Below are 13,014 nucleotides of genomic sequence, written 5' to 3'. Positions count from 1 at the left end.
CCTCCATTCCCAATACCTCCCTCTCTATCCCACACCTGCCCCTTTCCAAGGGCCATTTCATCCCTGGGATAGCCTGTTTGCATTATTAGTCACTGACCTGTCCTCTTTATAATGTACAATTGTAAAATTAAAAAGTAATTTTTCTTCAAATTTTGAAAGCTATGTTTATATTTGACTCAATAAAATGCTTGTTATTAAGACAACAATCCCAAACCCTTTTTTCTTTAGTTTCTCCTATGACAGACATATAACCTCTTGAAATATTGTCTCATGTATTATGTCTCATGTATTATGGGGCACTCTTCTTGAGCAAGAAGAAAGCTGTCAGAGGCATAATTATTTCAGCACGTTTAAAATAATAAAATACATCAGGACATTTTCACATTAGCTACAACCAAAATCCACTCAAATCTGCTGTCTGATTAGTCTGATGCAAACTAATAAAACAAAATATCCATTAAAATGTGAGAAAAATAATTTTGGGGAAACTATGAAGTTCAATTTAATCTACTTTCCTTGCATTTTTTTAAGTGAGAAAATTTTCTGGTACCATTTTAGCCATAATAAAATGCCCTTTAATACTACAAAAAATCAAAGATCTTAGACATGGAATGACTGATCTGGGTAAAATGGGCACAAGGAAATACTGTGTGCAAACATTTAAAAAGAGTTCTGGGGATCAGAAAATTCAGCCATCGTGAAACACTGTTAGGTCAGCCTTGGGTAAAACAGCGGCAATAACAAGTAAGTTTGGTCATCACACAGAGGAAGAGACAAGTGTGAGTGCAACAAAGGCAGAAACAGAGTTTGCTCCAACTGTAAAGCTTCAGAAAGCTAAACTCGTCACTTCCACGGTCCGAGGGAGAGGGAGGGGGCTTCTCTGTGCTGAGCTGAACTGAGTCTGCAGTCACATATGCACACACTTGACAGCAGGACAATCAGGAGGATCAGATTTGACAAACTTTTGCCGTCAAACGTACCTTAAATGCTAGATGAGCATGACTCCATCTTTAAACAGAGGAGTTCTGAAATGATAACTCTGCTACTCACTGGAATAAATAACTCGTCCTTGAACTCGGAACCCTCTAAACCATTGTAAAAGGTTAAAGTCATGTAAAAACAAAGTGTCTTGCTTTACAGATCCTTGCTGAAGAAGGTGATATTTTATCTAAATGACTAGGCCATGTCTAAGGTTCTTTCCAGCTTGAGGATTTTATGTCCAGCCATATGTCTATTTTCAGGAAACTTATCAGGCTTGTGTCTGGGGAACCAGATAACAGTCGACAGTGAATAATGAGCTTTGTGGTTCAGAGAGGAAAACAAAAAACACAAGCTATAGGTCCAGTAAAGTAAGAGACAGTAACAGCAATAAATAACAAAATAACAAAATAAAATGTATTCTTTCAGCCCATGGTTCGTAAGCCCTAAATAGAGCAGAACTATCTGTGCTCAGATTTGTATAAATGACATAATTCTTTCTACAAGTAAGAAGAGCTAACATAAGTTGACCCCAAGCTATATGCTGGACATAGTTCTGAGTACATTTACCTGCATTCTTTCCTTTAACCGTCACAAAACTCTGCAATCTATTATAAATATTCCATTTTTTGCAGGTGAAAGAACGGGAAGTATAGAAGGGTGAAACGGTTTGTCCAAGTCACATGGGTAAGAAGCACTGAAGTTGGTGGCCAACTCAGGCAGCCCTTCTCAGGAGTTCACAGCACCAACCACAGTGGAAGGTGAACAGCTGAGCCATTTCCTGTTGCTCCACACATGTTCACTGGCAAGCCTGGCCAAATGGCTTGCTGGTCAGCTCTAGGGTGCTTGGGTCCAGTTGACTGAAAGAAATGTGTGGTTCAGGAAACCGAGGATGATTATGGCTACCTGATCTATGATGGAGGAAATTAATACCAAGTCTGATTTTGAAAAGCTTGAGTTGGAGAAATAGGGGCAGTCAAAAGCTAGGTGAACTCTGGGATTCCTCACTCTGGGTAAGATGACCTTACTACTGAGATAGCCACCTTTCTGTAGTTGGAACCTGAGTAAATGAGGTTAGTCCACTTACAAGATTTTCACCTATCCATAGATTCTTACTAAATGGTTTATCTTCAATGGCAAGAGGCAAAGTCTACACTGGCCAGCATGTATCAGTTGGAAAGTTTCCATGTAAGCAGATCCTGTTCAGCTTGTATCACATTTTTCTTTTTTGTGAGATAATGCCATACTTTGAGGGATGAAGCAACTATTTTCTAGATATAAATATGAGAGCATTTTGCTTTTTAAGAAAAAAAGTCTAGAAATTATGTTTCTTCACTTTAAAATCTATATAATGAAGTCCTCCCTCTCCTTATATTAATTCAATGATCTAATTTTACGTATTCTCTGAAATACTGAAATATCTCTGTAGTCCATATGTTTTTAAACTATGAATCATTTTGTTTCTACATTTGGTACATAAGCTATTACTGCTTCTGAATAAATATGAATATACCACTTTATAGTGATTTCTACAGCCCCAGAAATTCAGGCTGAATTTTAAAATGTGATGACTCATTAGAAAATATAAAGAAACAATGTGTAATCCTGAAAAACAGAAGAGAAAAATCACTTCTTCTTCCCTCTGGAAAAAAAAATTGCACAATAATGATTCTTGCACTTTAATTTTTGCTTGAAAGAAATATAGACATTCTGAAAATCCCAAGGGTAGAATTACATTTTCTTGTGAAAAGGTGACTTTAAATCAAAGTCCAGAGAGAACATCAGAGGGTTCCATTTTCCTACCTGGCAAATCAAGTGCCCAGTTAAAATCATGCCTTTGCAAAAGAAACCTTATTGTTTAACCACTTCATTATCTGACTTCCTCTAAGCAAAGAGCATTATCTGTGTAGTTAGTACGAGTACTGGGAAAAACGCACAGTTTGAAAGTGTGGAGAAATTCATCCTACCTGGAAATTCTAATTTAAGAGAATGTTACAGGCCACTGAAGGACCAGTAGTTGAAAAACAAAGGTGTGCAAAAACAAACAACTCGGGTTTCAAAGCCTAAAAACAAAGAAAATAGGAAAGAGCCTAAACTTGTGTAGCCTGTTTGCTCATTGTCGGGACAAATGCTGGGAATGCGCAGGAGTCCGGTCCAATGAAAACAAGTGTGGGTGGTAGGATTATGGCTGATTAATTTTCTTCCTTTCTCTATTTTCCATTTCTTTCCTATGATGAAATGCTACTTCTATATTATGTTAAAAAAAAAAACTTTTTAAAATTACTTTTGTTTCTCCAGCCATCATACCTGTGCATGGCAACTGAGCAAGCCAGTCCTGTCCTCTGATAGTCACGCAAAAAGACAGTGAGTATGAAATATCTAGACAGTCTCACCAGATTTCAGGGTGCACAAACCCTCAGTAAGCTTTTATTTCAAAACAAAAGAATTTTAAAATTTAGCCTCTCTTTCTATCAGTGTGGACTAATTACCCCTAATATTTAACTCTACTTAAACTGTGTATCAAGAGACTATGCATTAGGTCAAATAAGTAAAATACTCTGATGGTGGCTAGCTTTGCATGGAAATACGCCATTTGCTGAAATATATTTGCTGTAGGAAATGATGGAATAATTTTATCACAATTATTTCAGGAGTTGGTAAAAGTTGCCCATAACAAAATTCATACTGTGACTAGAACATTGCCTTTGTAAAGGATCCATTTATAGGCTCACACGTTTGCATGTTGCAGAAGGATGGCTATAAAGTTGCTTTAGCTTGTGTTTACACTTAATAGAATTGAAGGCATTTAGGAAAAGTTTTAGTTGGACTGCTGATATGCTGAAGAACAAAGGACATGGGGCAGTGTAGAAACCACAGCAGAAATAATTGCATCCTTCAGATTCAAATTCTAAGAAAACTACTAATAGACTAGAAGGATGTTTAAATTCCTAAACCTGAGGGGTCTACATCTTAAAGAACACAGATTCTAGTTAAGACATATCATAGTCAAATTGACAAAAACCAAAGATTAAAAAGATTAAAGCAACCAGTGGAAGATGACATATTATATACAGATATTTTGTGCTTATGGATTAGAAGAATTAATATCATCAAAATGTCCGTCCTACACCAAGCAATCTATAGACCCAATGCAGTCCCTGTCAAAATACCAATAGTATTTTTCACAGAACTAGAACAAATAATCCTAAAATCTGTATGGAAGCTATGGAAGCTAAACGTGAGATCTGAAACCATAAAACTCCTTAAAGAAAACATAGGCAGAATCTCTTGGACATCAGCCTTAGCAACATTGTCTATCTATGTCTCCTGAGGCAAGGGAAACAAAAGCAAAAATAAATATTAGGACTACACCAAAATAAAAAGCTTTTGCACAGCATAGGAAACCATCAACAAAACAAAAAGGCAAACTACTAAGTGGGAGAAGATATTTGAAATGACATATCTGATAAAAGGTTAATATCCAACATATATAGAGGACTTACACAACTCAACACCAAAAAACCAAATGATCTGATTTAAAAATGGGCAGAGAAATTGAATAGACATTTTTCTAAAGAAGACATAGAGATGGCCAACAGACAATCAGTAATCATCATGTGAAAATGCAAATCAAAGCCACAATCACCTTACACCTGTCAGAGTGAAATCAAAACACAAGAAATAATGAGTGTTGGCGAGGATGTGGAGAAAAAGGAACACTCTTGCACTGTTGGTGGGATTGCAAACTGGGACAGTTACCCTGGAAAACAGTATGAAGATTCCTCAAAAAATTAAAAATAGAAATACCATTTGATTCAGTAATTCCACTACTGGATATTTACCCAAAGAAAACAAAAACTCTAACTTGAAAAGATATATACACTCCTATGTTTATTGCAGCATTATTTATGATAACCAAGATATAGAAGCAACCTAAGTGTCCATCCATAGATGGATGGATAAAAAGGATGTGGTATACATATTCTTTTTTTATGACCGAATAATATCCCATTATATATCTATATATAGGTATAGACATAAACATTCCAAATAATAATAAAAAAACCCCCACAGATTTTCAGATAGGATTTAAAAGGAAACCTAACTATAAGAGGTCTATATGAGAAGCACTTTAACCATAAGACACAGACAGATAAGTTGAAAGTAAATAGGTAGAAAAGATATACCATGTGAAGAGTAGGCATGAGAAGGCTGGCTTGATTGTATTAATATCAGAAAAAAACAGACTTCAAACAAAGCCTTTTACCAGAGATAAAGTGGGACGTGATCCATTCATCAGAAAACTATAACTTATAAAAATGTATGTGCTTAGTATCAGAGCTTTGAAATATATGAATTGACTGAATTGGGGCACCTGGGTGGCTCAGTCAGTTAAGCGTCTGCCTTCGGCTCAGGTCATGATCCCAGGGTCCTGGGATTGAGCCCCTCATCGGGCTCCCTGCTCGGCGGGAAGTCTGCTTCTCCCTCTCCCAATCCCCCTGCTTGTGTTCCCTCTCTTGCTGTGTCTCTCTCTCTCTCTCTGTCAAATAAATAAATAAAATCTTTTAAAAAACATTGACTGGATTAAAAGAAGCCAAAGATAATTCCACCACCATAGATAGAGATCTTAATACCCCTGTGTCAGGAATTGACTGAACAATGAATCCCTTTCCTTTCCCCCCAAGATCACTAGACATAGACCTTAGTCTAGGAATTGGTTACTGGGGAAGCTCTTTGCTAGATGAGCCACTGCAGAGGGGACCCGGTATCTTTGTAACCCCACTGATGACACAAAAATAGTTAAAAAAAAATTCTTTTAAATGAGTAGATTTGAAGTATTTCTATTGCTATTTCTCTACATGTTCTGCATTAGTTTTTCTTTTCCTTTTTTAAAAGATTTTATTTATTTATTTGAGAGAAGAGAGAGAGAGAGCGCGAGAGCACGAGGTGGGGGAGGGGCAGAGGGAGAGGGAGAAGCAGACTCCCCGCTGAGCAGGGAGCACAATGAGGGGCTCTATCCCAGGGCCCTGGGATCATGACCTGAGCTGAAGGCAGACACTTAACGGACTGAGCCACCCAGGCGCCCCCTGCATTAGTTTTTCTTGTAACATAATTTTTCCAGCTCCAAAAATGCCTGAACACTATTTTCTGTACAGATTTCCCTCCCATTCCAGTCTCTACATAATTTTAAGAACCATTTTTATTTTTTAATTGGGATGTTTTGCTCTATGTAGCTTCTTCCCAACATGTGTGCTGCGGGTCTTAATAGTGGTGCTAGCCAGGGGAGGGCTGGTTTCTTCAGCGGTTGTACCACTAATGGCCCTAAATGATGGCATAAATAGGCCAGTTCACTTTCGTGCTTTTCATCTCTGTTCAAAAGGCAGAAAACAAGAGAGAATAATTTTTTTGACAGAGAAAATTGATAGTAAGTTTAGACTATAAACCTGGTCTTTGGGAAAAAAAGGCACGAGATGGTTTTGTACTTCCTTCCTCGGTGCCCCCTCCAGCTTCTGCCAATGCGCATAGTCTCTGACTCTCTTTTACAAAGGAAAGATTAAAGCAAGGACTTAGCCCACGTTGGTTCTCACAAGACAGCTTCTTCTTCTAAGGAAGCATGTTATAGAACTGGGCCAGCAGGCTCTCCGACCTACTCCCAGCTCTGGTATTTTCTGGTCATGAGCTTTGGATCTGTCAGCCAACCTCTCTCAGGGTCTGATTTTATCTCTCACACAGGGACGGTGTGGATAGGCTGCCCCTCCTATTTCACAGGGTTGCCGAAAACACATAAATTAGATTCTTGTGAATGCGCTTCATAAAGCTGTGAGGCCTGATACAAATATGGGGTATCATCTCTACTACTCTACTACTGTTCTTTATTGAATTAGATCTTATTTAATTAGAAAAGGTGAAAGCTCTAGTAACACTCTCTTAGGTATTTTAGCTCCTTTGGCTTAACCTTCTCTTTTTATTTCTAGTGGGTTTTTACCTCATGCAATTAGGCCTCATGTCCCAACTGTGAAAAAGAAAAAAAAAAAAAGAAAAAGAAAAAAAAAGTCTTCCATTTCCATACCATACTCTTTGTCTGAGGGTGATTTTTAATTACACATCCTGAAGCATAGTCTCTCTGATCTCAGAAAGTGACATTCCTCTGATTCTAAGTTTATACCCCCGGATAGAAGTCATGCCTGCCCTCCACTAAGTATTCTCAAGTGTGACTCACCCTGGGTTTTTTAAATCCACTTCTTCCTCTGGAAGAGAAACTTGGGCCAGCGTATTTGCCCACCTTATCTGTTACCTCTGTCCTCCACTCCAGGAAATAGACTCATTCCTCTGTTACCCCCAATGCTTGAAGATATTTCACACTCCATAAAGCTATGCCTGATCATATATATCTTTAGATACTAAAAAATAAAACAAAGGGACTTGTATATATATACATATATATCTGTATATATATATACACTCCTATGTTTATTACACATATATAATGTACACATATATACACACATATATATCAATTATATATAGTCAAGTGTTGGACTAGGTATAAACAAAGAAACAAACAAGCAAAACACAATTTCCCCCCAAACCTTGCCTTTGTGTAGGGCTTTACTACAGAATGCTTCTTGTACCTCACAGGGCCAGAGTGTATTTTTCCAATAATACCTGAATCATCATTAGTCCAGAAGGTTCTTGGGTCAGGCTTGGTCAGGATGCTGGCATGATTACATGGCTCTTTTGCCTTGAAAACATAAGGAGAAAAGAAGTGATGTGAAAATGGATTCACTGTTTCAGCTGTTTCCAACCTACAGTTCTATAGGCAAGAGTCCAAGCCTGAAGCTAGCACATATGGCCGTCCTGGGCAAATTGGGATCGTGGGTGACCCTTGACCTGACGCAGTTTCACCGCCAGGGCTCATGGCTAGATAAGCACATGGGGGCCGGAACTCAGCTTCCACTAGCTCCCTTCTCCCGTGCTTTTTGCAGTGTGCAACCTATACAGCTGTACGCAGAGGCCTTGTAGGATTAGCAATATATTAACGTAAGGACCCTTATCACATGAAACGTGTTTTGGACTTCTTCGTAATAGGGATGGTACTTTTAGTATATATGCTTGGGAAAATACATAAGGGAGAGCTATTTTTAATTCAGTGGCACTTTAAAATAAATTCTTCTGAAACTAATACCACACTATATGTTAACTAAAGAGAACTTGAACAAAAACTTGAAACAAGTAAAATGAGTTCTTATTTTATAATCATAACAGAATCTATATTTTTAAAATAGCACATACACATAGGCTATATATATATATATATATATAATGCATTCAACCTAACATCTCTGCCTAGGGCACATCCAAATAATAGATTCTTCACAATAATTTCCAGGGAACAGCAATGATCCTTTTTTTGGGTGCAACTTTATACTAATGTGATGTGTGGCTTTCCAGTATGTTTCAATTGGGGAAATATAAATCTTAGGGTTAAGAAGGACATTCCATTTATAGATATTTTGTATCTATAATTTGATTACTGTGAAAAGTCCCTGTGACTATTTAATGGATAAATTCCTTCCATTGCAGCAACAGTCAAAATAGTCAAGAATGTCACTTAATACTTTATTTAGTTCTGCTGGCCTTTTCTCTCCATAGCAGGTCTTTACCGATGAAAGAAGCAGTGCATCAGTTTGCAATCTGGCATGAGCTCCTTCTCTTGTTGTGAGCTACTACCAAAGAACGTGTAGAAATCGGGATCTCGGAGAGTTATTTGCACCCTTATGTTCATTGCAGCATTAGTCACAACAGCCGGGAGAGAGAAACAACCTACATGTCTCTGGACAGATAAATGGACCAAGAAAATGTGGTATACACATACAGTGAAATATTATTCTGCCTTAAAAAAGAAGGAAATCCAGGGCACCTGGGTGGCTCAGATGGTTAAACGTCTGCCTTTGGCTCAGGTCAGGATTCCAGGGTTCTGGGATCGAGTCCCGCATCTGGGTCCCTGATCCTTGGGAGCCTGCTTCTCTCTCTCTGTCTCTCTGTCTTTCATGAATAAATAAATAAAATTAAAAAAAAAAAAAAAAAAGAAGGAAATCCCACCATCAGCAACAACGTGGATAAACCTATGCTAAGGGAAATAAGCCAAACATAGAGGGACAAATACTGCATGATACTACTTCTAAGAGGAATCTATAGTCAAATATGCAAAATCAGAGAGTAGAATGGTGGTTGCCAGGGGCTAGGGAAGTAGGAAGTTGAAGAAGTGGGTATAAAGTTTCAGTTACACAAGATGATTAATTTCTAGAGATCTGCTGAACAATGTTGGGCCTAAAGTTAGTATTACTGTAATGTACACTGAAAAGATCTGTTAATAGGGAAGATTTCATAGTAATTGTTCTTACCACACACAAAAAAATCTAGGGATTGGTCACCCTCCTCCATCTGTGAATATATCAGATAGGCACATAAACAATTTGGTAAATAAAAATGGAAGTCATCTACATTTTATTAATGGAATTTTCTGGTAGTGTAATGTGTTTTTAATTGATAGGAAACATGATTTCAAAAGTTAAATTGTGGTAAAAGAAAATCATGAAAATATAAATCTCAGGGGAAAAAAAAAAAGAATGTGTGGAACAGCACCATTCCCTGGATGACATTTTGAGCCAGCAATGCAAAAATCCCTCAAACTTCACTAAGTGGCCTCAGTATAAATTCCTTCAAAGGAATAACATATTCCACTAAAATACTGCTCCAATTGTTAAAAATTCTTTACAAGTTGAATTGAAATCTGGATCCTTGAAACTCTGCTCACCGGTTCTAGTTCACTCTTGAGTTGCACAGAACAGATCTGCTCTCCTTGAGAAATAATTCCTCAAATATTGGAGAGTAGCTATTCTGTCTCACCTGAGCCTCTCATTTCCAGGTTAGCAGGCCTCTTCCCTTCCTCTGTTCCTCATGAAATGGTTTTAAGTCTCTTTACTGAGGTAAAAATTTCAAGCACACACAAAAGTAGACAGTATAATAACCATTTATGTACCCATTATCCAGCTTTTATCAGTCTTCAACACTTTACCATTTTACCAATCTTAGTTCATCTATTCCCCTCTTTATTAGGCTGGAATATTGTGAAGCAAATACCAGACATCATGACACTTCATCTATAATTTCTTTAGAATGTTTTTAACTAATGACTTTTTTTCCATAACCACATGCCATTAGCACAACCAACAATTTCAACCATAATTAGATTTATTAAAGTTTAATGAAGGCTGTTAAAGTTTATTTATTTAATTAATGACAGCATAAACATTCTGAAAAACAGAATGAGCCCTTGCACTGTTTTGCATACAGAGCAATTTGGAACTGATGATTAGGAAGAGATCCTTTAAAGTTGTGAGTTCAACAAAGTCAATGGAACTTAGTCTCACTTACTTAAACCTTACAGGCCTTTGGGGGAGGTTATCTTAAAAAAATATTTTTCTAATAGAAGTGGTACTATCTTCCAACTTACTTCTAATATGTCCCTGGAGGGAAAGGAGGGAAAATCTCCTTCCCTGATAGAATGGAAAGTTTTAGAGTGTGAAGGTGAAGGAAAGAGGATTAGTTCTAGAAGGTCATTGCTGAATGCTTATTCCCTAGAGTTTTGAGATCTAGAAGTACTTTCATAAGTTACTATAACATTAGAACATTAGAAAGATAAGGGCATTTGAAACAAGGATAGAAGTAGTTTAATATTAGAAGGTAGGGTGCATCAGAATAACTCATCTAGGGAGATGTCAGATGTTCAGAAATTTTGGACAAGCTCTGGGAAATGAACCTGTGAATAAATCATTAGAGATTCCACTGACATGAGAAATGAGCCAAATCTTAATTCTATAAAATGCCTTCAGTTAATGACAAGTTGTAATATTTGTAGGATTGCCAGAAAGGAAACGCCTATGGTCCCCTTTCCTCATTCCATCTTATCCCGATTTAAAGAACATTGATCCACAATAAATAAATATACATGCATATATAAATAATTTAAAAATCACCTGTGGTGATGATATAGGAAAAATAAATCAGAACATATGAATTTGTCCCTGATTTACTTTTGACTTATTTATAATTTGTGTATGACTTTTTATGATTTTAGCAGTATGCTACTAAAGTATGCAGTATACTTTGCTGCTAAAGTCATAGTTCTCCTTAAAATACAATAGGAACTCTCAACATGCTTGTTTCTTCTTAACCAGGGAATTGATTCTCTCCCATCTCAGGTTACATGATGTTCAAAAGTAAGCAAGAACACTTTATATCTAGGGAAATAAGATTTTGCTTCTTAAACTGCTTTAGTGAAGCTTTAGAAAACATCCTCTAGATGCAATCACAGGATGTAAAGCCATCCCGCAAACATTAAGTTTAAATTCAGTTCTGTGTATCCAAGGGAAGAAAAGTCTTCCTTGATTTTTTTCTCTTGGATGACTTCATTATATCCAACAAGTATTTATTTAGCTTTTGTTTAAGGCCAAGGGGCTATCCTGGTTGTTATAAGGGTACAATGGAAATGCATTGATCACTAGGACCCTACTTTCTGATTTTGGGAGTAAGACATAGACATCCACAAAGATGTCTATGGAACCTCATATCAAGTACCTCTAAATCCAAGATGAAGAATGTTGTATAGCTATTAAATTTTGTCCATGTTTTAAAAAGGAAGCAATAGTGTGGGCAAAGTTGTCAAGCAAGGCTTTAAAGAAGAGGGAGGACTTGAGCAGGTTTGGAAAATACTGGCAACATTTGGACTGGTGGACAGGCAGTAGAAAAGCATCCAGGGTGGGAGGGGCAATACAAACAAAGGTGTGGGAGCAACGCTTAATAAGGCATATGGTTAGGCAACTCTTGGTGGAACAATCTCTTGGGAATAGAAGGCTCATGGGAGAAATGACTGGAAACTAGGTAGAAGCCAGATGGTGAAAGGCTTTGAATGTCAATGAATCCTTTACTCTGAGGGAATTCAAGAGCCTTGGCAGTTTGTATGAAAGACCAGAGTCACAAAGGACCAAAGCCAAGGAGATTAGGAGGCTGCTGCCTTGTCAGAGAAACAGTGACGAGCGCACGACGAGCAAGGGCACTGTGAAAATGGAAAGGGCGAGATGGCTGTGAAGGGCAGCTGCAATGATTTTGTAAGATTTGAGGGATGACCAAAAATGAGGGAAGATGGAGGAGTCCAACATATTTCAGAACTTTGGAACTTGGAGACCAGGAAGGATGGTCAACTGTGCTCATGACTGTCCACAGTCCTCGGCAGCTAAAGAAACCACTCTACACTGTGCCTCAGCTAACGTGGTGAGCTCGTGGAGCACACGTAGGCCCTGGTTCATGTGCTGTACCTACAGTCCTTCTGGCAGCACTTGCTTCATCTCTGACCCAGACCAGACCCAGACCATATCATCTTTGGGTGCTTAGTGGTGACGCTTGCACAGTTGTGGACGGCAGTGGGGGGCAGGGCGGGGCATGTGGTTCTCAAGCCTCTACCTCTGGGCTAATCCTGCACATTGCTCATGGCAGGATGAGAATCCATCCACACTGTTTCACTACAACAAACATCCCACAGTCTGTTTATCTGGTATCACTAATCTGACAGTGTACACAAGGACAGCAGGAGTCTTGTCAAGAGATTCGTCAAAGAATCTCAACAGAGATCCTAAGTCTTATAGTTCTGGGTGAACTAATGATTTATCATTGTTCAGTTGCTTAACATTAATTACATCCATATGACATGGAGCATAGGGACTATTCTTGGCCCCTGCAGAAGTTGTGATTCCAAGCAAGTAGACAAATGTTCTTCTTTTGGAGGCTTTATTTCACTTGCATTCTTGTTGGTTTTTTATATTTTTCGGTTTGGCCTTTGTGACTGTGAATTGCTTAAGACAATTTACCATCCAGCCCATTTTGCTTATTTATGTTTCCAGCCGGCCCAGCAAGCGTTTCAGTTTCAACCTCTGGTCTACATAAAATCAAGACGTCCAAGTTAAACCTCTATTGAAT

General features: G+C 38.0%; 1 protein-coding gene across 1 annotated transcript in view; it reads right to left on the bottom strand.

The window, feature by feature from the left end:
• The window catches only part of SGK1 (serum/glucocorticoid regulated kinase 1), a 108,991-nt gene that overhangs the window by 23,577 nt on the left and 72,400 nt on the right, over nucleotides 1-13,014 (bottom strand). Inside the window, exon 3 of the mRNA XM_032407840.1 lies at nucleotides 7,645-7,720. Within this exon, the coding sequence (XP_032263731.1) occupies nucleotides 7,645-7,720 (76 nt within the window). The remainder of the gene's footprint in view (nucleotides 1-7,644; nucleotides 7,721-13,014) is intronic.

This window comes from Phoca vitulina, unplaced genomic scaffold, assembly GCF_004348235.1.
Source record: "Phoca vitulina isolate PV1807 unplaced genomic scaffold, GSC_HSeal_1.0 scaffold9, whole genome shotgun sequence".
Lineage (NCBI taxonomy): Eukaryota > Metazoa > Chordata > Mammalia > Carnivora > Phocidae > Phoca > Phoca vitulina.
The sequence above is the reverse complement of the archived record's forward strand: the minus strand, read 5'-3'. Positions and strand labels throughout refer to the sequence as shown.